Source organism: Camelina sativa, chromosome 10 (genome assembly GCF_030686135.1).
Source record: "Camelina sativa cultivar CO46 ecotype springtype chromosome 10, ASM3068613v1".
NCBI lineage: Eukaryota > Viridiplantae > Streptophyta > Magnoliopsida > Brassicales > Brassicaceae > Camelina > Camelina sativa.
Window position 1 is genome coordinate 15,279,414 of NC_141889.1, and position 27,243 is coordinate 15,306,656.

Sequence of the window (27,243 nt, forward strand, 5' to 3'; positions counted from 1 at the left end):
AAATACTTATTAGACCCAACTCTCACTGGCTATTACATATAAGAGGAGGCATTAAAACCCACATTATTATGGTCAAAAATCAAACAAAGCATCAAATCTCTTAGCATGCTCAATGATAATCTCTAGCCGTAGCCTTATCCAGCAACTTAAACATTGGTATGATGTTAAGAAGCCTGAGATCTATCCTCGCCCTCTCAGTATAAGGATAGCATAGAGCTTATCTAAGCCATAAGAGATATGCAACAAACAAGCTTGATCAACCTAAACAACCATAGCTTTTACCCATCCTAATCCATCCTCAAGATCCTAACCCACTAATCACAATCACAGAACATGATGAACAAAGTCATAAACCTAGAAATCAATGGAACTTGCATTATTAGATAGATGAGTAAGAGATCTACAATATTGAAGAAGGAATCAAACTCAAATACTCAATACTTAGAAAGTTACAGAACCAACAAGTATCATAGATTTCTTAGTTTTCTCAAAGGTGGCTAGAGAATCTAAGGAGAAGAAAGTGCAAAAGTAAAATAATTCCCAAAAGGGTAAATACTAGGTCTAGAATATTGTACTCTAAAAAGTCTCTCTCTCTCTTCTTTGGTAGTTGCAGGGTACAAGGCTTAATATCAAAAGGAAGGGAAGCCCTAAAAATGCTAAAAGACAAAATAGGAGGGCGGCTCGGTCAACTCGACCACGTGCTCGGTCGAGTGCTGGTCGAGTGGCCATCTTCTTCTGCTTTTTCCATCTGGTCAGGTCTTTCTCCGCACACGGTCGAGTGTCTGGTTCAGTGGGCGGTCGAGTGGACTTCCGGACCTTGATTCTTCAGCTCTAAATCCCTTGTTTTCTTCACTTGACAGCTTCAATCATCTTCAGCATTCCATCCATGCTCCTTAGGATCCAAAATCACCTGTTCTTGCAAGAAACTATGCAAATGCAATGCAAAACCTACTCTAATGCATAAACAGTTCTAAGGCTATACATTAATGGACAAATGTGATGAAAAATCATGCAAAAGATGTGAATATGTTAAGGGAAAACAGGATAAAATATATGAACATCAATTGCGAACCACAACACCACTCTCATCAATTTTGTTCTTGAAAATCCACTTTGTACCAATGATATTCTCATCTATTGGTCTAGGAACCAGTTCCCAAACATCATTACCCTCAACCTGTTCCAGTTCTTCTTCCATGGCTATAATCCAAAAATCATCTTGAACAGCTTCTATATGATCCCTGGGTTCGATCATTGACACAAAACACTCATAGAAAACTGTTTCTAGAGTTGTAAAGTAACTTGTCATCTTCTTAAAGTCAAGCTGAATTCCTCTAGTCTTCATTTTTCCATTCAAGTCTCCAATGACATCAGATGCAGAGTGATTCTTATGAACTTGTTGTACTTTTTCTGGTTTTGTAACAGGAATATCAAACTCAGAAACTTCATTGCGTGCTTTAGTGATACTCACTTGTTCTGAATCACTATATGAATCATCATCTCGTACAGCTACAGACTGGTCATCCAAAACCACATTTATTGATTCCATGATTAAGCATATACGTCTATTGTACACTCTAAACGTTGTACTACTCTCTGCATAACCCAAAAACATGCCTTCATCACTTCTGGAATCGAATTTACCAAGATGATATTTGTCATTTAAAATGTAGCATTTGCACCCAAAAACATGGAAATAGCTCAGATTTGGTGTTTTGCCTTTCCACAACTCATAAGGTGTCTTGGTTGTATCTCTTCGTGCATAGACTCTGTTAATTATATAACATGCAATGTTCAAAGCTTCAGCCCAGAATTTCTTAGGAACAAGGTTTCCATGAATCATTGCTCTTGCCATTTCTTGAAGAGTTCTATTTTTTCTTTCTACCACTCCATTCTGTTGTGGGGTTCTTGGTGCTGAGAACTGATGTGCAATCCCATGTTGTTCAAAAAACTCCTTCATAGCTTAATTTTGAAATTCTCCACCATGATCACTCTGAATTTTCTTGATGCCTCCACGTTCATTAAGTAGTTGTAAAGCTAAGATCTTGAAACTGTCCACCGTATCTGACTTCTCACGGATAAAACGAACCCAATTGTATCTGGAGTAATCATCAACTAGTACAAACACATACTTCTTCCCAGCTAAGCTTTCCACTTGCATTGGTCCCATCAAATCCATGTGAATCAAATCCAGAAATGACTTTGATTGAACATCTGGAACCTTTTTGTGCTGAATCTTGACTTGTTTTCCCTTATTACAAGGTCCACACACCACATTGTCTTCACTTTTAAGCTTGGGTACCCCTCAAATTATCTCTTTATTCACAAGAGTAGTATGATTTCGTGTATTCATATGACCAAGTCGTTGATGCCAGAGATCTATACTACATTGAGCATTGTAGCATTTGATTGATTGTTTCTCCCACATGTAACAATTATTTCCAGATCTCACACCATATAACTTGATATTACATGATTCATCCAATGCTTTGCAATCGACCTTTGTGGATAAAACTGATAATCCTTCGTCACAGAGTTGACTAATACTTATCAGATTAGCACGCAATCCTTGAACTAGATAGACATTTACAAGTTGTGGAAGCTCTGTATCACATGTTGTACCTTTGCCTTGTATGAACCCATGACTTCCATCTCCAAATGTTACTGTACCTCCCTTCAATTTCTTAATGTTCTGTAGATTACTCTTGGTTCCATTCATATGTCTTGAGCAACCGCTATCAAAGAACCAAGGCTCTGCATCTTCTTGTTCTTCAGTAATCATGGCCATATTGCATCTAAATCGTGATCCAGAAGCTACAGTTGACCCTAAATGATATAGATCAGTTTTCTTCATCCAAACCTGTCTTTTAACTCCATTCCAAAATAATCTTCCTTAGCGCTTAAAGGTACAGACCTTCTGCAAATACTTATAACAAAATCGTTTGAAGTGATCAATTTTCTGACAAAAATAACAGCTCAAATATCCATTAGAAAATCCCGTAGATGTCTCCTTCTCAGATTGATATGCTTCAACCAACACAAATTTAGTTGTCTGTGATTTAGCTCCCTTGTTCTCATTATAGCCTAATCGTCTATGAGTATTCTCTATTCTCCCATAGCTCAAAATCTTGTCAAGTTGCTTTGTGCCTGCGAACATATGAATCTTTCTATGTTGTTGATCTAATTCAGATTGTAGTTCTGCGGTTCTTTTCTTTTCATTAATCAGCTCTTCTTCAAACTTGTCTGCTTTTGCCAATAAAACCAACTTCTCTTTCATCAAATCTAGCGAATCCTTAGCAATCTTTTTTTCATTTATCAATTCATCTTGCAGAGACATAACAAGTTCTTCTAGACGAAGTTTTTCTTTTACCAACCCTTGATTTTCCTATCCAAGAGTAATAAGTGTGTTTCGCACTTATTTGTAACTCTGAACAATGTCAAGAACTTCTTCTCCTTATGAGTCTGAATCAGTTACCTCTTCCCCATTCTCAAATTCAGTGAATCCTACCATAGCCACTAAATTAATGAGCTCTTCTTCACTGTTGCAGTCACTGTCTGATTCATCCTCAATGCTAATCATAGATTTCTCTTTCTTAGCTTTAGGATTACTCACACACTCTTCATGTGTGTGTCCAGTACCTTTGCAAATTGTGCACTTGGCATCTCGCAACTTGATTGTTCGACACTCTCGAATAAAATGACCATACTCCTTACATTCATGACACTGCATATCAGCCTTTTTGTCCTCACTCGTCTTTTTGAATGAGTTGCTCTTCCTTGGATCTTGACCTCGTTCTATTCTTCTCAAAGCTCGATCAAATCTTCTTACCAACAGGCTCACAACATCTTCTTCTCCTTGGTCAGTTATGTCTTTGCTAACTGCTAGAGCTATTCCTTTTGGTTTCTTAATTCCATTAAGTTCCATCTCGTGTGCCTGTAGCATATCGACCACTTCGCCATAAATGAGATTGTCTAAGTCTTGAGAGACATTTAAGGCTATCTTGTATCCCATGAATCTTGATGGAAGACATCTTAAAAACTTTTTGACTAACTTCTAATCCTTATAAGTTTTCCCAAGAGTTAGAGCTTCTTGAGCTGGAGCACTCAATTTTGATTGAAGTCTGAAACTGATTCATGCTCCTCCATCTTTAGATTCTCAAATCTAGAGGCCAACATATCTTTTCTCGAACTCTGTACTTTTGTTGTACCTTCATAATGAATTTGAAGGATATCCCATGCCTCTTTAGCAGTTTCACATCCTTGAATCAATTCGAACTGTTTTCTTCCAACACTACAATGAATAGCACTTAAAGCTCTTGAGTTAAATTTTGATCTCTTTTGTTCTTCATCGGTCTAGTCTGACTCAGGTTTAGGAATTCACTTGCCTGATTCATCTTTGATCGTCAGTTTCTCCCACTCTTCTAGAACAGTCTTCCAAGCAAGACGATCAATACCTCCGATGAGAGATTTAATCCTTGCCTTCTAAAACCCATAGTTTTCGTCATCCAAGAGAACCTTGTTGTTGTTGATCATATCTCCGTAGCTCTCCATCTTGTCCACAGAATCTCACCTGTAGTAATCCGAACAAGCCCCACTCTGATACCAATTGAAAGTGTGAGAACTTATGATCTGAATAATTCAAATAATGATTTCTTTAAACACTCTTTGATTGATAGAAAATCTGTTTACAAGTTTGTTCTAAACAATTTTCTAATCTCTCAAAACTCTTTTAAAGAACTCTCTTGCTCTCTCTAAGTTCTTAGCTCTTTTTCTTAAAGACTAAAACTTAGTAGCTAGATAAACTTTCTCTTGTTTGTGCTAAAGCTCAATCTACCCATAACACCCCTATTTATAGATCTAGGTATTGACTATTTAATTAGTAAATTACCTAATCTAATCCTAATAAGAATTGAACAATTTCCTTTTTCTTTATGATTTAGGAAATTTCCCTCTTTCTTCATGTTTACATTCCTATTGTAAACATGAAGCTCTTTGTCCTTCTAAAAGCTTCTCGTGCCTTCTAATCATGTGTAAGTCTTCAAGCTTTATAATTCCGGACATAGATAACTTGATACTCTATTCTTGTATTAGTGTCTGTCCTTCTGAAGTAGTTCATCCACTTGTTCAAATGTTGCATCTTCAGACTATTGGAATTACTCTTTACTCATATGGACCTCTTTGGACCATTAATAAATGTAACTGGGAAAGATGGTCCTCTGACTCTTAGGTCCCAAATGGCAATACAATTCAAGTGTGATAGTAATTTGAGTATGTGTGAGATGTGAATTTTGGTAGAGACTCGATTGGTTAATAATATGAATGATAACACGATAGTGATCAAGAGTAAAAAACTCAACTGGTAAAGATTTTGAGCAAAATCTTAGAGGTCCCCCATTCTAGTGGTTCTTGAGACGATACCTTATAACCTGCTCTTGTCTCGATTCTGAGGAGATTTACCGAACTAGGCCCATAACCTCATAGTTATTTTTAAAATGAAGATAACATGATTAGTGATGCAATTACATATCTTCTTGGTGTTTAACCTATTTGAAAGAAATTTCCCAAAGATACAAATATATAAACTAGCCTCCCTATTCCAACTTCCTATAGAATATTATATACATATTTTTGTGGAGTGAAAAATAAAGGAGAAAGCGAACTATAGGAATTATGTGGCTTCCCTATTCGAACTTCACAGCGGTGTTAAGTCAGACACCTGCATGGAGGAGAAAGCGAGCATTAATGGAGAACTAACATTGTAGAATTAGTCATGTATTACATATCCCGATTCTCTCTCGATATCTTCTTTCAAAAAATCTGATTCGAGTGGTAACTTTTACTAGCAAGGCGAAACACTACTAACAGTAGTATTTCAGTTATTATTTCAGGAAAGTAGATACTACAACTTCCAACAGTACTCCTCGGCCTAATATTCAACGCTCTTCTTATGTTTCGTCTATACAAGACAATGGGCATGGTATACAAACATATGCAATTTTGTTATAAACCAACCTACACTGCTACACACGTATACAAAGAATTGTCTAGGTCAAACAAGTTGAACTTCCACACAAAATAATTAAGTTCATATATCAAACTACTATTAACTTGCACACAATTTAATTAAGTTCATGTGCTTTTGTGACTACATATTTCAAGTTTGTATACGTTAGAGGCAAACATCAAATGCCGGAGAATAATTACATGCAGACAGTTAATTTATTAAACTCTTAAAAGTGAGCAAAATAAATTACTAATCGTAATATTGTAAAATATAGAAACATGATGTAAAAACGATTAACTTAGTAATAACAAAGAATTCTTGCTTCTACCGAGGTAAGAGTTTGCACCAATAAGAAAATGCAAACGAAATATATAACCAGTGATTGAATATATATATATATATATATATATATATATATATTCTAAGTGATAATCATAGATTCATAGGATTTGAATAATATCGTAATTAATGTACTATAAACTGTGACCATGACATGTGATCCTAGCAAACGTTGAATTGATTACAGTAACACAAGTCTGAGATGTGGTAAGAGTTGGGAATCAAAGTACACCAAGTTGACTGCACAGTGATAACATATATTCTATTTTTCTCCATTATCAATGATAGTTGGTAGTTCATATCATATGATGTGTCCTGCAAATATATAATGAAAACTAAGGCCACAAATAGATTTTTACTTACATACAATGAACTTATGATATATAATGAAAACTAAGGCCACAAATAGATTTTTACTTACATATGTTCCTTGACCGATCATAAATCTTTTAAAAGGTAAGTTCATCGGTCATCAATATACCATGTCCTTTCTGCCTTGTATATATATTTTGTTTTTTTCCAGTCAGAGACCAAAGTGGCTCATATGTAGTTTCACACTATTACTCTTGGTTTCACTAACTTTTCTTTAAACTTATTATTATTTTTATTTTTAAATAGACAGTTGAATAAAAAATGTTTGTTAAGTTAGTTATAATTTTGACGGGCTTATTTTTATTAGCCAAAAATAATTGATAGTAAGGTTATAAATTAAAAGGACAAATAAAAGTATTGGTCATCCTTAAGAGGGGGTTTGCAACTTTAAATGCTCACCAGAGGGAATGCAACTTTGAAGGAGCTGTGGAACATCTTAATTGCAGCTTTGATTTTATAGACGACACTCAAGCAATGCAAAATCAGCAAAAGATACTCCAACGTTTGTGGGGGCACACGAAAACACTTTTAGTTTCATGTTTTCCCATCATGTCTCACAATACTTTGTCATGCCTTACTGTGTGAGGGAGGGGAAATTCGTTTACCGGCTTTGTTTCTCTTGATCCTTATACCTAACTCTGATCCGTCTAAAATCCTTGCTCTTAACGCAACTAGATCGGTTCGATTATCATCTAACCATTTACTGCACAATCAGCTAACTCTTGGATCAGGTGAAGAATATTACACCAATGCTCAACTAGTTGAATGTCTTAAAAGACAGCCTGGAAGCTCTAGCTAGATGATAAGTTTGTCTTTATCTTATTTTTTTTTTTCTTTCTTCAAGTTGGATTCTTTAGTGGGTTGATTGTTTTAAAATATTTTCTAACTTGGGCTTTTTTATCAATCGGTTGGCTAAATTTCCTCTCTTCTGATAATAATGAAAAAAAAAGTATCAAAAATAAAATAAAAGTGAGATACCTAAAAAGGAAAGAAAAGTATAATTGTTAGTTAAGGGTTCGCTATCAAATCCTAATAGCCCATAATAATAGATATAAAAGTATATTAACTGTTTGAAAATTAAACATATAATAACATGCCCATACCACTAACGTATCCACAAATAAATATGTATACATCTCTCCCTAATTATGTCATGTGTCTATCGCCATATCATCTCTCTTTTTTTTTTCAGTTCAACTCTTATATAGATTTGCTTCTCTTTCCCCAAGTGTTTGTTTCAGAACCGCAAAACTCTTCTTCAAAATCCGAAATCTTTGTTTGAAATTCTTGAGAGATTTTTTCTTTTAACAAATACTACAAAATCTCCGAGTTTTTAAAAAAAAAAATATATATATATATATATATATATATTTCATCCGTAGATTTACCCTGATCTATAGGGAATATCCGATCATCTTCTTATCTATTTGGTTTATTTTCTTCTTTATTCTTTTTTGTAGATAAGATCAATGAAACTCATTCTCTCTTTTCACCAATATTCTCGGGACATGATTATGCACGAGTCGCAAGAAAGAGTATGATCTTTGTTTACCGCATGGGTTTATAAACCTAAAATCCAAGATCAGTCTCCTACTTCACTTCTTGCATAACTTGAGATCTCTTTCTCTCTTTTTTCTTTGCTCTTTTTCTCTCTCTATCTCTATCTCTGTTCTATGGAGTTTGTAACAGAAACGTTAGGTAAGAGAGTCCATGATCCATACGTGGAGGAATCAAGGTGCATATTGATCCCTGGACCAATCATTGTCGGTTCCGGACCGTCGGGACTGGCCACGGCGGCTTGTTTGAAGTCGAGAGGCGTCTCTAGTTTGATACTAGAACGTTCCAGTTGCATAGCATCATTATGGCAGCTGAAAACATATGATCGTCTCCGGCTTCATCTCCCTAAACATTTCTGTGAGCTTCCTTTGATGCCTTTCCCTTCAAGCTACCCTACTTACCCTACAAAGCCACAGTTTGTTCAATATCTTGAGTCCTACGCGGAACATTTTGGCCTAAAGCCAGTATTTAACCAGACCGTGGAAGAGGCGAAGTTAGATAGGCGGTGTGGGTTATGGAGGGTGAGGACTGTTGGAGGAAAAAAGGAGGAGGAAACTGAGTATGTTTCGCGGTGGCTTGTTGTGGCGACTGGGGAGAATGCTGAGGAGGTGATGCCGGAGATTGATGGAATTGTGGACTTTTTTGGGCCAATCCTCCATACAAGCTCTTATAAAAGCGGTGAAATGTTTAGAGAGAAAAAGGTTTTGGTCGTGGGATGTGGAAACTCTGGTATGGAAGTTTGTTTAGATCTTTGCAACTTCAATGCTCATCCTTCTCTCGTGGTTCGTGATACGGTGAGGATTAAATAAACGTTCTTCTCTTTTAATATATTTTGAAAGATTAAAAAGAATGATAGATGTTTAGTATAGTTCTTGCAATGCTCGATCGTAATATGTGTTACTCTTCAGTCTTTAGGGTTTAACACTAACATTAATTTTATTGGTCTCTTTGATATCAAGTAATCAAATGTTTACATTTTATATTCTTTTACTTTCCAAGATGGTATGCATGTGATTACATGATTTAGATATTTTGTACTTCTATAAAAGGCTAATCGAGTTTTCGACTAATGCTATAGGTGCACGTATTACCCCAAGAAATGCTGGGTCTATCGACTTTTGGTATATCCACGAGCCTTCTCAAGTGGTTTCCAGTGCAAGTGGTGGACCGGTTTTTGCTACATATGTCACGATTGGTTCTTGGCGACACGGATCGGTTAGGGCTAGTTCGACCAAAGCTAGGCCCTCTTGAACGCAAGATCAAGTGCGGAAAGACTCCGGTTTTGGATGTTGGTACTCTTGCCAAAATCCGAAGTGGAGACATCAAGGTTCATTAACTTATGTCTTTCTCAAACCATATTAATTACACACAAACGTGAGATTATGGTATACTGATTTTTTTTTTTTTTTTTTTTAGGTGTATCCGGAGTTGAAACGGGTAATGCAACATTCGGCAGAGTTTGTTGATGGGAGAGTGGATAACTTTGACGCCATTATACTTGCTACGGGTTACAAAAGCAACGTACCCATGTGGCTAAAGGTGTGTACCATGAGCGATGATGCGTCTACATCTTCATTATTCTTAATTCCTTGATATTGACACATCGCAACCCATTTTTACGTTTCAATAGTTGAATTAATTTGGTTTTGACTTTGAATTGTATATCCATATTTTTTTTTTTGTATTAGGGAATGAACATGTTTTGTGAGAAAGATGGATTTCCGCGTAAACCCTTTCCTAACGGTTGGAAAGGCGAAAGCGGATTGTATGCAGTCGGTTTCACAAAGCTTGGGTTGCTTGGTGCAGCCATTGATGCCAAGAAGATCGCTGAGGATATTGATGTTCAACAAAAATTATTAACCTTGGGTCGTCCTCAACATTGTTAACCTGAGATTATGGTTTCGATTTGGCAAAGTATGAATTTGATTATCTACAAAAAGTAGAGAGGTAGTAGTGGTGCATTTATGTAAGGCTCCTAACTCTTTAATTGTGACATATGAGAGTGAGAAAGCAGGGTTAGATCAATGTTAGGTCAAAGATTTTTGGAATTTTAGGAAGAAAAGATTAGATCAGGGTCCACCTCTGTATATATTTAGTTGGTTTTGTGTATGTTTTGCCTTTTTTAAGTTTTCCTGTAAATAAGATAAATATTTAAATATGATAATTGAAGTAATGGAAGCCTTTATTCAATTACTCATTTTTCTTGATTAGTTGAATGGAGGACATGAGGAATTTGGTTGAGTCTTTAGATTAGAAATTCAGCTTTATGTTATTGTGCATGTTTTAAAGTTCATGTGATTAATGTTAGTGGGTGGTGGTGGTGATGTTGTGGAGGGTGGGGAGCTCTCATAGACATTTAATTTATTTTGAAGTTTTTTTATATAAATTTTATTATATTTTTATTATTGGTATATAACTAGGAGTTTTAGCAATAGCACTAAATAACCATATTGTGGCTTTTTGTTTTTGAATAATCAGCGCATGGCATATATATATTTTTTTCATATAAGACAATATGAACAAACAATTTTGTTCGTTTCCTTATACATTTAAATATCATGTTGTTTCATCTACAGATTATAATAATTTTATATAGTTTTTAATTATCTTTTTATAATGTTATAGTTTTTTAGAAATACGCCATAAAATGCATATTATATAGTATATTAGGTACCATTTTTTTTCGCTAAGACCACAAATTATAGGTACCACGCAAATAACTATAAATTTTTCAAATCTCATTACAAAAAGGGACAGTTAAATCAATTTGTTTCGAAGCAAATGTTGATTTGGCTATGCATGAGTACATATATCAAACTGATTTGAACCATAGCATCGTAAAGAAAAGCTGTAAAAGATGAGTACATACAGTATATGAAAGAAATGCATGCTTTCGTTTCCTTATTTGCAGAAGATTCGATTGGGCCCTTCGCTATGGACCAATACTTATTTTCTGGTTGAACATAGGGACCAATAACAACAATTACTTTACTTTAAAATAAATATATTGACATGTTAAAAAAAAATTATACAAGTTTTGTTATTCTGCTAGTGATCGGTTACATTATTAAAGAGACACCGCTATATGAACAAAATTGTGAAGTTTTTTAAATATTTAATTCAACCTTTGCACGTACGCTCTCATATTAGAAAAAATTAGTTTATTTTGTTAAAAATCTTCTATATATCTATATATTAAATTATAATTGCATAACCAACACAAATATAAATTAAAAGAGTACATATATAAAACAGTTATGTTGATATGTGAGTCTGTGACACGCATCATTTTAATTTTTTAAGTGTGACATCATTTGATACGAAAGATTACTGATACAATCATCTCACTTTAAGTGTGACATCATCGTCGGATCTACACATATTTGTGATATAAGAAAGATTACTGATACAATCATCTCACATTTCTTTTAAAATTTACTCAACTATATATTTAACACAGAAATAAAATAAAATGAAGCTCTACTATATTGAAGAATTAAGAAGCCAAAAGTCCTCACAACATAAAAATATATAGATTAGTAATTTAGTATCAAGACGATAGATGAATTTGAACCAAGTTGTCTAATTGGTCCAGTGGTAACTTCCAAGTAGAGGAGTTACATGAGTTGAATCGTTTTGGTCACCTGACCGCCCTTTAATTTTGGAATATTCTCGTGGAATTAGTCTTTGAGATAACAATACTTTTGGCAGGTCCACGATTAAGAAGAAACAAAAAAAAATTCTTTAACTAGGTGATAATTTTATATTTCTTAGAAAGATATTAATTGGAATATATTATCATAACTTTGCATTTTTTTTGTTCATTTTACGTAACTAATTATCAAATGATTTTCTTTAGACATAAATTCGAACGGTATTAATTAGATCAGCACATATGATCTAGTGATATTATTGAGTCACCTTCCGTCTTTAAACATGTATTCAAAACTCGCCTAATATATATATTTATATATATATTATATATATATATTGTTGAAGAAAAGAAAGTATTAATACCATTTATCTTCTTATATACCACACCTAAGTTTGTATAGCTAGATAATGTGATTATACGTGAAAGACATGTTAAACGGCGTATATATATAGCTAGATGATCTTTCTAGTATATGTAATGCATTCATTTTGTTCATTGGATTTGATTTGAGCTGGAATCAATGTGAATTGTACATAATACATCCTAATATTTAAAGGATGTACGTGAACATCTAAATCACTCTACTGGACCACAATTTTATAGTCCATGCAATTCCCGCCACAGCTATCTTTGGATGGGGCCGTCTGATTCTTGTTGTGAATGTAAAACTCAACTTGAAGTCATTCTCACGTTAGAGATTTGTAGTAATTTTTTTCGCAGGTTTCTTCAAATTTCTAACTTGTTCTTATCTCTACTTCTCTTGACTGTCAACTTAGACTAATCGAACAGAACTCTTAAAAGATCTCAATTAATATCCTTCAAAATAAGCTGTCACCTCTTAGCATTTAATATTTTTTTCTTTTGCCATTAGACTTTCTGTGTATCGGATAAAAATAAATTTATAAACTGATAGTAGCATGGACAAAAAGAAAACAAAAGATCTAGGTGTCTAGATTTAAAGGGATTTTGTTAGAAATTAAGAATGCCGCTTATAGGTGGATCTTTATAAATGACTCCTTATAGAAGCATGTCGAAAACGTAATCTATAGTCTCATGCAATATTATCACAGCAAGTACAAGAACATTTTCACAAAGTTAATTACGTTCGAATTTATTTATAGTAGTGTGTATATTAGTATATATATGTATATAAAAAAGACGAGTCACTCAACTCATATCCAATTAGTTTTTTAGTTAGTCACTCAAGAACTCTAAATCTAAGTTGATATCCATATCCAACTAGGCCACTAGAGTATACTCCAAGCATATTACAAAGTAAACAGTTGAAGAGTTTTAATTTTTTCTTGGGTGTTTATTCCCCTTAATGGAGAACTTCAAAATATATACAATTGAAAAATACCACAAAGGTCACATTATTTAGTTCCTAAACGTATAGAGTCTATTAAGCTGCTTGTGAAGGAGGTTTTTCAGGCTATGGTACAGACTGGTGCGGTTAATAGGGGTGCTGGTAGCGTGGAGAGAATGCTCTCATGGACTAAATCGAGTGCAGGGTAGGTGAAATTTAATATGGATGGTGCCTCTAGAGGTAACCCAGGATTGGCTACAACAAGGGGAATTTTACGAGATAGTAATGGAAAATTGTGTCGAGGATTTGCCTTTAATTTTAGCATATTCTCAATGTCGTTGGCTGAGCTATGGAGGGTTTATTATGGGTTCTATATAGCTTGGGAGTGGAAGACGACCTGTGTGGAGTTGGTGGTGAACTCGGAGGTCGTGGTTGGATTTCTAACAATAGAGATTAATGATTCTAATCCATTGTCGTTTCTATTACGCTTGTGCTATGGTATATTTCAAGGGACTGGAGAATCTATATTTCTCACGTGTATAAGGAAAGTTAATCGTCTTGCAGATATATTAACTAAGTATGCATTCTTTTTACCGCTTTGTTTTTCTTCTTTTTTTATGCTTGTCCTGATGATGTTCGTTTGGTTTTGTTGGCAGATGTAAATGGGACTGTGTACCCACGAAACATTCAATTGTAAGTCTTTTTTCTATTTTGAATAATTGTAGGAGACTTTGCCTCCTACTTCTGACCCAAAAAAAAAACCTATAGAGACTATTAATGACGTGGAAATGTTGTATATATGCGTATGTATTTTGTTGTCTATATTTGTATGGTGACTTGGTGACAAATGAGGTTAGTGTAAACTGTGAAATAAACAGTATTAATATAAGTGTATCTTATGTAAACCATGAGGTATATGGAAGAAACAATCAAACCGTGAACAATAATAAATGCATTTGGTATAATAAATACAAAAAAAAAGAAACATTTTTTCAAACAGTTACCAAATACCAAACTTTAATTCTATATTTTTAAAAAAAATTGGAATGGTCAAAATATAAATCTTGACCGACAACGTTAACTTTCCCAATTTTTTTGTTTTACAGAAAAACGAAATTGCACCATACATGTTAATTCCTAGTTCACATCACTACATTTTTCCTGATCCTCTCACAATTACCAACCCACTGTATGTTCTTATTTTTATAGAGATGACTTCGTTAATCTTTTTTAGTATGTGAGAACAATACTTGGTTTCATCGTTAGGAGTGAACCTCTTCATTCACCGTCTTATAAAATAAAAAAAAAAAAAATCCGTATATATTATTATAAAATTAAAAAATTTCAACCGCTTTTTTATAAATCCAGATGAATATATAATTTCATTCTAATTGTAAAATCTAAACCCTATTTATTTGTAAACCCAAACCAACATATAACTTCTGTCACACCCCGATTTCAGAGACTTGCGGTAAGGTTTAAAAGAATTGATTTGGCCACCTATGTCACAAAAGTGCACTTATCTTTTCGATCAAGGATCCTGAGAGAACTCTAGAGTAGCGTGCTTGAACTAGAGTAGTCTTAGGATGGGTGACCTTCCGGGAAGTGACTGTCGGAATTGTGTGAGTGAGGAGAAAACATAAGGAAATATCATGTAGTGATTTGTAGGGACAATAACAAGTATTTAAAACCTCCAAACGTAACAAACCGCCTGTCGGATATTGATGGGCTCACGAGCCTAGTGAGAGGACATGAGGTCCATTAAGCAAGGTGGACCCATGGACTTGGATTGGACATGGACCCACTAAGATGTGGCGGTCAGGGCGTTACAATTTAATTCTTATTGTAAAATCTAAACCCTAACCATCTCACTTGTAAACCTAAACCGACATATAATTCATTTTAATTGTAAAATCTAAACTCTAACCACCTCATTTGTAAACCCAAACCGACATATAATTTCGTTTTAATTGAAAAATCTACACTCTAATCACCTTATTTGAAACCTAAACAGACACATATTTCTGTTCTAATTTTAAAAATCTAAACCAATCCAATATTTAACTTTTCTTAACTAAAAATATACAAAAATTTGTTTTTTTAATTTATTTTGTTTTTAAATTTAATTTTGATTTTTTTTTTAATAAAATATTAGATAAAAAATTATGATTGGTTGAAAAGAGAAAAGATGGACAAAAAAAGAGATGAACCTAAGTAATTTTCTACAAATTAATAATATAGTTTGGTTGAAATAAATAAGCATTTTATAGTATACAAGTTAAATAAAAGGGTGGCCCATAAAATCACATAATATACCAAAACGCATCTAGTCGCATTAAATCCTCTTCTAAACGTTGCTCTCGTATTGATTCCTCCACTTTTGTTTGTTTTTGTTGTGTATACGAATAAGAATATATCGGAATGTTTTTATTTTCCTTTTTGGTCGACACAATTGTTTATTCTGTCAAGTTGCATGTATTTTTTTTTCTTAGGGTAACATCAACTTGCATGTACTAAGTATTATATTTATTTATACACTAAATTTTCTGAAGGTACTGCTCATTTTCTTGTTGCTGGTTTTAGCTAGAGCGACCATCAATCTGCGACACTGTTTTTTTTGTTCGTTTGACAGTCGCTGCAACTGAAAATGGTCTCCAAAGTAGACATAGTTGTTGAACTTTGTTGCTATGTCGTTTGTTTGACTATCGCTAAATCAATGACAATTAATATACATGTCGGTTTATGTTTACAAATAAGATGATTAGTGTTTAGATTTTACAATTAGAATGAAATTGTAACGCCTCCGACCATCACCTTTTGGGGCCCCGACCGTCACCTCTTGATGGGCCCCAAGTCCAATCCCAATCCATAGGTCCACCTTCTTTAATGGACCTCACGTCTTTTTTAGACGGACATGATCATGTTGAAAATCCCATCTAGAATCACAATGTAACATCTTAAGATACATACTTCTCTAAAACCAATACTCAACATCAAGAAGAAGTACCAACTGATCATGTTGAAAACCCCATGTAAAAAAAGAATTCATTTAGACATTTAGTCGAACATATGGTATGCAAAATATACAAGTTTTAGCTATTCATTCAAAAGCTAATAAATCCATCACCATTAGAGTTTTATAAACTAATAAGAAATGTTAATGAATGCCAGTTAATACAATTTTATGATCAAAGACCCTTTAAACTCGAATTTTCGAATTGGTGAGAAAACTAAACATACTGATTAGAGCATGACCGTATCAAAATCACGACAACAATTATAAAGATGATGGAGAAGATGATTGTGACAGAAGACGGTGGTGGCTAAAAAATCGCCGGTGATGATGGTGTTTAAGATGGACGAGTAGACGACTGATTTTTGAAAACAATGTTTAGTCAAAGATTTAGAGAGACTTTGTAATTTCTTCCCAAAATAAAGGTAAAATTATAAAACACATATAAAATGAAACCTTGCCGCAGTGCAATCGTAGCTAGAGAGTGTGATTCGACACCTTTTATACTTTTACTAAAATTATGCAACAATTGAGTCCGAATATCATTCATTGGTGACCCTGTAATTAGGGTCGTCACACCAGAGCCGTACCGGACTTCCATTCAAGCTCAAGGTAAGGCAAGTCGAAGAGACTAATGAAGGACAAGGTAAGGAATCACTGCTACATTCTTTCTGCCTTCCACTCGACCAGGACCAGAGGTCGATAATTTAACATGGGATATAGAGTTCACGTTCCATATTGAAAAGATAACTTCCAGAATTTTCGATTTTTCATTCTTATAGCTAGCTTAACTGGAGCTTCTTTTTAAAATTCTTCTTTTTCTCTTATGCAGACAAATGGTCACCAATATGGTTCTTTAATTATCAAAAGAAAAACTTTTAAAAGAACCATCATTTCTATTTCTTAAAGTTATTTTTTGGTATACAAAGCAATATTTCATTTTGGTAGCTAATTAGAAAAGGGCAGTGTACACAAGGAAACAATACAAAAGGCACTTTAAGCATCATATATGCGGCTGTTTCGGTTCTTAGTTTTTATTTTATGCGTTAATCTCTTCCTTTCAGCTCGTCAAATTCATCGACAAACAAGTTATAAATCACTTCTCCTCCATTTGCAATTTTAAATACAAAGACGCCCTTAATTTTTTAATTTGCATCAACGAGTAAAATTTACATTCAATTAAAATAAACAACTCCCAATATAAAAGCCAATTAAACAGAGGGATTAAGTGATGAATAACAGACTAGTTTCCTTGGCATAAAAACATGAAAATCAAAAAGAAAAGTTGACTCAACATCGGAGTCAAAGATAAAGTCAAAGGGAGCCACTCCATTGGATAGGATTTGTTGAGAGCAAAAGAAAATAACGCAAATTAAAGGAATGAAAGAGAGAGTAGAAGGCTTGAAATGGTCCAAGAGAGGAGGGAGGTGCACGTTTAGGTGTTGTGCTATCGCTGCATGGCATCCCTAGTCCGTACTGCCTCACATGCATATGGACCATTCCCATTATGTTTACTCGCTTTTTTTTTCTTGGTTTACAAATCTTTAATTATATTCTTTTTTAAAAACTGCTTTTATTGTTCGTGGTCCATTTCCAAACTGCTTTTATGTGAGGTTAAAAAGTATAAGAAAGTTTCCAATATATTAGGATAATTTTATGGACAGATTTATATTTTCTTTTTCTAATCATCATATAATGGGATTTTTGGTAGTTACTTTGCTATAATCATCACTAGATACGGACCTGCACGTACGTGCGGGGATGTTTTCATAAGTTTTTTTTTTATTTCTAAAAGAAATTGCTACGTTGTTGTTGTTAATTAGAAATTTGTTTTGTGTGTTTGTTGCAAGTTTTTTTTCTAAAAATATTGTATTACAAATAGTATGCATAGTTGTAATATCATTTTAAAGTATTACTGTTTGTAGTTTCTTTGTGATTGTTGCACAGCGGGATAATCACCATTGATAATTAGTAAGGACATATCATATGCATTAGATATGGATTTGACACCTGTATAAATTATTTAAATTTTGTTAATACATTTTCCCCTACTTGTACACGAAAGTTCAAATGTAGTTTGGCTTCGTTTACCATTAAACGTATTTATCTTTGCAAAACGTAGCAGGCAAGTAACCATTTGGTTCCCAGCTTGTTCACACGCAGACCATATGGTATCGGCAAATCTCCCCCATAAGGTACACGACAACAGGTTGTCACTGTAAAATAAAACAACTATAAGTTAGAACCATTTTTCATAATGATTGTATTCGTTGTTCTTTTTCTCGTTAAAGTATGTTTTTATGTAGACAAATTTCAATAGTTTGTATCACCTAGTGTCTCTCAAAACAATTTCAAAGCGCTTAGATATTTTCTAATTGACGTAATGAGTTATCATAGCACCAATGTTAACGACCTGTCCAACAACATCTACAACAAAAAAAGACACTAAAGTGAAGCACGTATGTGTGTTAATTTGTTAAATGTTCAAAACAGTTTACAAAGTACACAGCGAATAAGATGTTCTCACTAAGCTCTCCTTCAGCAGTAATCTCATCAAAGCTCTTGAAATCGAAATACCAATCATCTGATAGTGCAGGAGAACGGCTAATGATTGTGTTGTTTGTTAAGAACATCTTAAATGCATGATTTGTTGCCCTGTACTTTCTCATAGACTTAGTCAGCTGGAAATTCTCGATGATTCTCCACTCTCCAGCAACTATCATCTGAAAAAACTTGTTGACCTGGTTTTTTCTTCTAACTGCATGAATCAGAGTTCCCTAATTAAGAAAACAGAAAACGTTATAAAATATTTTTTAAACATAAAGAAATAGAATGAGTAGTTTCTTGTAATATACTCACATCAACATCAACGAGTATGATCTCCAAAGTTTCTCCAGAGAAAGACGTCCTCCAAGAATGCACAATCTTGACTTGTATCTTCCAAGTCGTCTTGAAAGATTTAATGGTAGCAAGACTTGTGAAAACATTGTTACCAGCCATTTGTTTTTGTGGAAGAATTGCAATATTAGACTATTTTATGTTTTTGGTTTGAGTGACAGTTACATCACCTTCTTTGGCTTTTATAGTCCTAGGCCATGAAATTAAGATTATACACAAATAGTAAAGATCTGATGTTATCGTTTAAGGAAGATTTCTTAAATAGCACCATGTCTAACATTTTGTTAACGTTTTTAAACCCCCAAATTTAGACAATTTCGGAGTAGAGATATTGTACGCACATGAATTGCAATTAAGAATGCATAAGTTCCGGTTTCAAATCATCGTTATAATCAATTCCTAATTTCTAAACTTGACATACAAATTCATGCGCACTAATTATGATATAAGGAAATTTGTTTGGTTAACAGATCTTTGATATGTGGTATTTGGGAGACTAATCATATATATAAAAATAAGGTTTCACTCTTTCCTTATTGGTCCACTTGGCAATTAATTTTCACATTTAACTCACATAATATAAAACTGAAATCATATAAATTCACCGTATAAATTATGCATTAACTTTATTTCTCCACTAAGTTGTGTTAATCAATTGTATTAAAAGAAAACAATAAATTAGAATTGTAACTCTCATTTTTTTAAATGTAATTTTTCATCATTTCTCTTCCTATAAATACTCATTATCTTATTCTCTTAGTCTATCACTCTTTCATTCTCTCATCTTCTTCCACTACTTTCAAGTTTTTTTTTTTTGTTTTTTTTTTTTTGTTATTGTTATTGTTGTTGTATGGGTTATAAAAAATCAAATCAAATATCATTGTAAAAGCTTAGTTTTAGAGTTTGTATGATATGTATATCTTATATATATTTTTTAATCTTTTAAAAGGTTTATCTCCATTTTCTATTTTATATTAACATCTTATAAGTCATTATTTTCATACTTTCTTACAATATTCACCACACAATATGATAATGAAGTTGAAATGATCCATATCTAATTATCTATTATGTCTATGGTTATCTCACATATTCATGTATCATTAAGTAATTTATAAAGATCAATATAATATTTAAAGATCAATATAATTATCCATTTATAAAGTCTATTTTGTTTTGTAAGTCTATCAACTCTATTTATAAAGACTATTTTGTTTTGTGATCCAATTGATAAATCTGCAAAGACCAATATAATATTTATATATATATATATATATATATTATGATTTGAGGTTTTTGAAAACAAAAAGAACATAATTAAAAAAATGGTTTTTGTGTGTTTAATCAAAATAAAAAATGATCCAAAAAAGAAATCATATTCAACTGGAACTTAAATATAAAAATAAAATATAATTTTAAAAATACCATTTAACTAAATTCTCTAAAGATGAAACCATTAGTATGAAATATAGAACTACAAATTAAAGTGATGAGTGAAAAACAAAAAATTTAAGTTATCCTTGGGGTTTTAAAAATTATTGAGATTGAAGAATTCATATAGTTTTATAAGAAAACTAATTTAGTTTGTCACTTCAAAAGTAATATTTTTTATTTTGAAATATTATGTGTAAGTGTTGAGTTTATATCAACAAACAACCAAATCATGTGAATTTTGATCCGGCCACTTGGTATTCCTTTTATTTTAGGTTATAAAAAATTAAAATATTTATTTATAATTAATGGCATGTAACTCCATTTAACTCAAATGTAACTCCTATCCAATAATTGTACATTAATTCATTCCTCCTACTAACTTATTTATCTTTTAAGAGAAAATATTTTTGGTTAAATTTCACTATTTTTTTAATTATTTTGGTTGGCTAAACTTATATTCATATTTTGGTTGGCTAAATTAATATATTTCTCATATAAAATTATTGTTTATAATATTTTTTTCATTTCAAAGTTTAAAGCAATATACCATATATATAAAAGTAAGGTCATTTAAAAGCATAAAAGGTCATTTAACTCAAAAATAACATCTATCCAATAATTCCATACATTCCTCCCATAAAATATATATATATATATATATATATATGTTCAAGATTATATTTAAATATTACAGAATTTTTTAGTTAGCTAAACTTATAGTCACAGATATACAATATATATACATAAGAATTTATATTACTTATTAACACCATAACTCATTAGTTGCTTAACTAAAATTTGGTTTCAAAGCCAACTAAAGAAAAACAGAAACGATCTTATTGATATTAGACCAAAACATGGGCATACAAACATAATCACTTACACGAAAGATAATTTTTTTTAAAAATAACTTATTATTGTAACATCAACGTATGAAGGGTTTACATAAGCAGTTAATTAAAAAATCTAAAATACAATAAATATATTGGGAACAATATCAGTCAATGATAAGATTGGATCCTCAAAAGCAAGAAACAACATCATCATAATTCATAAAAAATAAGCGTCACAATTGTACACATCTAAACGAAATAGTATAAACATATAGTATATAAATACAAGTGACTGCAAAGCTTGTATATGCCTAATTAAAACGAAATAATACAAAAGAGAAAACGAAAAATATCAAAAAAAATCAAAAAAGTGCCAACTACACCACAATCCACGCATTGCGTGGGAAGCAGCTAGTTTCATTTAATTGTCAATCCTATTTAATTTGTAGGAATGATTAGGCTAATTTTCAGTTAATCAATATCTGTTTGGATACTTTGCGTAATCACATAATATACGTTTCCATAAATTAACTAACTTAAAGAATAGTGAATAGTATTCAAAATAAAGGTCCTATATATTGGACACGTAATATACCATTGGGCCGATTTGTTTAGATTAGCCCAACACGTTTGGATCCTATGTCATATAATTGTTTGATCAAACATAATAGAAAAGACGGAGATCGTTGTGTATTAAATGCTTCCCAACCCACGAATTGTCGGATCGGGTAAACAGAGTCCGCGTCTTTTTTATTTTTGTTTAATACAAATGTACCATTTATTTGGTTTTTTTTTGTTCTATTTGTAATGACATTTTATGTAATAATCTCTAATTTTATGCTTACTTAGTAAAAAATGCTTTCTTTTTAATAGTATAGATAGATGTTTAAATTTTAGAATGTACCATTTAACTACTGAAACACAATAAGTTCACTACAAGTTTGGGATGATATAGTTTCGAAATTTGTTACGCAAATAATCTGTAGCAAATATTTGTGACGGTTACTTACTAATTAGTGACAAAAATTTTAATAAACTATCTTGTAGCAAATTTGTAGGACATAGTAACAATTTAGCTACAAATATATTTTATGGTAAATTGTTACTAAAATGTAACAATGTTTTTGTAACAAATATACTCACAAACAATATATTCTAACAAAATGTGTTACTAAAATGTAACTAAAGTTAGTTACGCACGTTATTATTCACTGTCTTTCTTTTTGGTTTTGTAATTGCCTAACAGTTGTAGACAATTAATAGATGTACATAGTTTTGAAGATTACTCCCAAAATATATAACTTAGAATTAACTAAAAATGGAAGAAACCCCTCTCTTAAGAAAGAGGCCACGTTCATCCCAAAAGTACATTTTTAATAATTTTTTACAAAACAAAACGTACTCCCATTTATAAGAGACTAACAATGGGCATATTAGATGTTTGCTAGATCTTGGACCCGTTCAGTATCATGAAGAAGTTAACATGTGTAAGAAAAAGTGAGACACTTTATTTGCTTTAGGAAAATGCATGCGCTTTTAACACATACGAGTGAAAAAGGGAACACACATAAGAAGCACTCCTCATGGCACGCTTGCTTAGTATATATCTTCACTTTTTGCACACACAGTGTCACGTCCCCTTTCTTGTAAGAAATACACGATCTTTACAAACGATTGGTCCGACTGATCTCTCGAATCTAAAGAAAATAATGTTTATGTGAAACAAAGATTACATGATCGTGTTAACAATTTTCACCACATATTTGAGCATATATTCACGTAAGTTGGTGACACCAAAGTTTTCTGAATTTAGTCACCAACCGTCATGATGTATTGTATCAGAAATGTGATCCCAATAAGAAAAGGTGAGAGATGAATACTTCTAAATTACCTTTTGATGCAACTAATAGAAGAGCTTTCTAAAACAATCTATGAAAGCACGAGATAGAGGAACATAATAAAAACATCTATTGTGGGAACAAAGTAATGTGTGTGATCTCTTAATAGATTTGTCTTGCTGCTAGGTTTACCCATTGACAAAACAGGAGATGGGCCACGCCAGTTGCAACTTGACTTGTTTCAATGATTAGATAACATCATTAATCACCACATGCATGTCGAAAAGGATTCCAAGATCTTAGGGGCCAGCTTTCTCTCTCCCCTCATATTTTACTAAATCAAGTGGACATTATAAAGGTTTAAATAATACTAATCAATTTTTTTTGCCACAATTGATTGTCGGTTTAAATTTAACCTGGTTCAAGGAAAAAATATTAATGCCACACTTGTAAAATGAGTGAGAGAGAGGAACAATCATGGCCGTAAATGTGTTTTCGCACTCACAACAAGCCATTCATGTTTTCGACAAAAAAAAGAAATGGGACATATATAATCACAGGATATTCAACAACATGAATCTTATAGAGAAATCAAATCAGGATCAGTATATATAAATAAAGAATCTATTTGATATATACTCTTTAGTTTTGACAAATAGGAAAAGAATCTTTTGCAACTTTAGCTAAAAACATCAACTTGGTTTATACTTTTATTAGCATTTTTAAAATGCAAACAGAATCCCACTAAAGTCCCAACTAACAGAAAAACGTTGATACAAATGATAGGAAAGAGAAATGATTAAACCAACTCTCCATGGATTTAAAGAAAAAGAAAAATAAGTTACACTAGATCTCGCTTTGAGTACTTTGTCATTGACAGTACAATCTTGGACCTTCTGTGAAAGGATTCTAGTGTTTTGTATCTTGGTAATTTGGCTCTACAATTTGCATTTGTCCATCATCTCAAGCAACAAAACTGGAAAAGCGACAAAATCTTCATCACTTAGATCATCTCCCATGTATATTTTTATTTTCTTACTCTAATATAGAATTATAGAGTAACTCTAAAATAATTTTTTTTTCTAGTGTGTTAATCTATTTTTGACTCTCTAATAGAGTTAATAAAAAAAAATTATAAATAGAGTTACTCTAAATATAGAGTAATCTTGTCTGTAAAATAGAGTGGAGTTGGAGATGCTCCTAGTCTTAGAGGGGATATTGAACTTGTATTTTAGAGGATTTGGTAGGGTTTTAATATTTTGGAATTTTCAAAGATTTGAGAAGAATTTAGAAGATTTGAATATTTTTTTAGAGTTTTTCTATCTAAAAAAAGAGAAAAGAAATGTGATTATGTGAGATTTTATTATAGGTGATTTTAGAATATTTTATAACACAAAAAAAAAATTTGTTTCCAATGATCTCTCAAGTCATCCTCGTTCCCAGCACAAAATTCACATCGCCCTTCGGGGTCAACCCCTAATTTTTGTTTAAAAGATGAAACGTATCACAACTACTGAAAACATATATCTAACACGAAAATCAATCGTTTAAAGATGATGAAACACAAAAAAAACAAAAAAAAAAAATGAGATCGGAGTGAAATGAGATGTATAAACTCGGCCACGTACGTCGGTATCTATCTTATTGTTTGTCCAACGTATAAAAAATCATATATATATGATCATCGCATGCACTAAAAACATAGCCAACCAAAAAAACTGCAGGTACGTGTTTGATGATCTTATGGATAAGAGTAAAAGAAGATTTGGGTGTGTATTAATTTTTTATGTTTGTTGATTATTGTGTACTGTGTTTAAGATCTTGAGCCTTATTTTAGTGGTGCAGCGGGTGGATTAGCAGCACCTTAAGAAGAAGTCTTATCAAAAAGGAGAAGAGGAAGAAGATCTTTGAAATCTTACAAAATTCCATTTCAAAGAGAGTGATTATCTTAGCCACATTTTTCAATTAAAAAAAAATGTCTTTCAGAATCATTCAAAGTAGCAATTCTTAAAAGTTTATGATATCAAAGCATTAATGAACCAATAGTTGACCATTGGGCCAAGGGCAATTCTAATATTCGACATTCTTAATTATAACTTATGAGAAAAACTTGCAAAACCCTAGAAAATTTTAAACATAATTAAAATACTGATATATTAATTATTCTAACGGTGATGTAATCAAATTCAAATATATGAAACAACAATTCTAAATTTCACTCTGTAAGATCGTAAATATATTGCATCATATTTGGTACTATTGTATTCAACTAAATTACCAATAAATAATTGGGAAAAATGCCATAAAAATCCCAAAGTTTCAAAAATGGGACAAAATAATTCCTAACTTTGGAGATGTCATTTTAATCCCCAACTTTGGGTTGACTTATCCAAAAAATAGGAAACTTTCTTTGACCTCGCCGTTTTAGGCACGCGGTTAAATCTTTGTTAGACGCTAATAGACGGGGTTAATAAACCGTTAACGGCTACCGTTTAGCCAAAATGACGACGACTTATAAACGAGAAAATTCCCAAATTGAATCTAATTCTCGAGTCGAAATCATAATCCCTAACCCTAAAAAAAAATTCTCAATTCTCTCAAATTCTCTCCCAATTCTCTCGAGTTCTCTTCATGGCGAGGACCCATGGAGGAAAGAACACTTCTGTTCCGCCGCGGCGGTCGTTGCGATTGACGATGAATACTCCAGAGAAAGACTCGATTCAAACAAGATCGAAGCCGAGACGGTTGAGATTCTGTCTGATACTGAGGCGGATCAAATCGAAGAGATGAGTGAGAAGGATGGACCTGAGGCTGATCGAATCGAAGAGGAGAATGAGAAGGATGGTCCTGATTGTCCTGAGGCTGAGCGATTCATAGAGGAGAAGAATGAGAACGATGGACTTGAGGTGGAATGAATCAAAGTGGAGACTAAGAAGGATGGTCCTGAGATGGATCGAATCGAAGATGACTGCGAAGGATGGTCCGTCTGAGCGATTCGTAGAGGAGACAACCAAGGATCAAAACAGTAAGGCAGTTCCTAAACGTAAACGAAAAAGGAAGATTGCTGAAGATACGAAGATGATCGTGAGTGGAGATGATTGTGAGGTTGTTGGTGATGAAGACTGTGATGAGGTTAGATATGCAGACGAAGGTAACCGTGAAGAAGATCTTGAAGATCAAAGATGGAGCATTGTAGGGGTTCCAGAACGATATTGCGAGGCAAATGTAGATACTGTAGAAGAAAGAGACGACGGTAATATTGGTATAGAGGAATAGAATTGTGATGATTTTGAAGCTGAATTTGGGCCGGATGCGAGAGAGGACGATGGAAACGATAGTGGAGATGATATATGGGATGAGGAGAGGATTCCTGATCCTCTTTCATTTAGTGACGATGATGAAGATTGCGACGAAGAATGTGCTGCTCCACAAGATGAAGACCCGGAAGAGATTCTGAGTTTGGGTAGAACTTTGAATGGTCCAGATGAGTTCAAGATTGCTGTGCTAAGGTATTCACTAAAGACTAGATACGATATTAAGTTGTATAGGTCACAGAGTATGAAAGTTGGTGCTAAGTTCTTGTCGACTGATGTTAAGTGTCCATGGAAATGCTATTGTTCTTATTCTAAGAAGAAACACAAGATGCAAGTGAAAATATACGATGGTGAGCATGCATGTGTGAGATCCGGATTCTCGAAGATGTTGAAGCGAGGGACAATTGCTTGGTTGTTTAGGGAGAGGTTGAGAAAAGATCCAAAAATTACCAAGCAACATATGGTTGCAGAGATCAAGAGAGAGTACAGCTTCGAAGTCACAGAAGACCAATGCTCTAAGGCGAAGACAATAGTTATGAAAGAAAAAAAAGTGACTCATGAAGAACATTTTGCTCGAATATGGGATTATCAAGCTGAGATCTTCCGATCTAATCCGGAGACTGCCTTTGAGATTGAGAATATACCTGGAACAACTGTTGGCAGCCTACCAAGACACACTT

General features: G+C 33.1%; 3 protein-coding genes across 4 annotated transcripts; 1 reads left to right on the plus strand and 2 right to left on the minus strand.

Moving 5' to 3' along the window:
• Nucleotides 1-1,060: 1,060 nt before the first annotated feature.
• Nucleotides 1,061-1,855, minus strand: LOC147936174 (uncharacterized). The gene has a single exon (XM_087468617.1). It carries the CDS (start codon nt 1,853-1,855, stop codon nt 1,061-1,063), a length of 795 nt encoding a protein of 264 aa, XP_087324743.1.
• Nucleotides 1,856-7,800: 5,945 nt separating this feature from the next.
• Nucleotides 7,801-10,465, plus strand: LOC104719136 (indole-3-pyruvate monooxygenase YUCCA2-like). Of its 2 annotated transcripts, XM_087468195.1 has the most exons (5): nt 7,838-8,250; nt 8,405-9,066; nt 9,351-9,599; nt 9,689-9,811; nt 9,961-10,465. In XM_087468195.1, exons 2-5 carry the CDS (start codon nt 8,644-8,646, stop codon nt 10,156-10,158), a joined length of 993 nt encoding a protein of 330 aa, XP_087324321.1. In that variant the 5' UTR covers nt 7,838-8,250; nt 8,405-8,643; the 3' UTR covers nt 10,159-10,465. The 2 variants fall into 2 exon arrangements, with proteins under 2 accessions (XP_010435296.1, XP_087324321.1); XM_010436994.3 differs by having other exon boundaries at nt 7,801-9,066.
• Nucleotides 10,466-18,617: 8,152 nt separating this feature from the next.
• On the minus strand, nt 18,618-19,246 carry LOC147936175 (uncharacterized). The gene is made up of 3 exons (XM_087468618.1): nt 19,106-19,246; nt 18,745-19,023; nt 18,618-18,659 (listed from the first exon to the last, which is right to left on the minus strand). The coding sequence occupies exons 1-3, from the start codon at nt 19,244-19,246 to the stop codon at nt 18,618-18,620; spliced, it is 462 nt and encodes a 153-aa protein (XP_087324744.1).
• Nucleotides 19,247-27,243: the final 7,997 nt, after the last annotated feature.

Excerpts from the sequence above, each read along its gene's own strand:
- LOC147936175 (XM_087468618.1), bottom strand. The coding sequence starts at position 19,246 with ATGGCTGGTAACAATGTTTTCACAAGTCTTGCTACCATTAAATCTTTC. Across the intron at positions 19,024-19,105 it reads TCATACTCGTTGATGTTGAT|GGAACTCTGATTCATGCAGT; the intron begins GTGAGTATATTA and ends TTTCTTAATTAG. Across the intron at positions 18,660-18,744 it reads TCTTATTCGCTGTGTACTTT|GTCGTTAACATTGGTGCTAT; the intron begins GTAAACTGTTTT and ends GTTGTTGGACAG.
- LOC147936174 (XM_087468617.1), bottom strand. The coding sequence starts at position 1,855 with ATGGCAAGAGCAATGATTCATGGAAACCTTGTTCCTAAGAAATTCTGG.
- LOC104719136 (XM_010436994.3), top strand. The coding sequence starts at position 8,389 with ATGGAGTTTGTAACAGAAACGTTAGGTAAGAGAGTCCATGATCCATAC. Across the intron at positions 9,067-9,350 it reads CTCTCGTGGTTCGTGATACG|GTGCACGTATTACCCCAAGA; the intron begins GTGAGGATTAAA and ends CTAATGCTATAG. Across the intron at positions 9,812-9,960 it reads ACGTACCCATGTGGCTAAAG|GGAATGAACATGTTTTGTGA; the intron begins GTGTGTACCATG and ends TTTTTGTATTAG.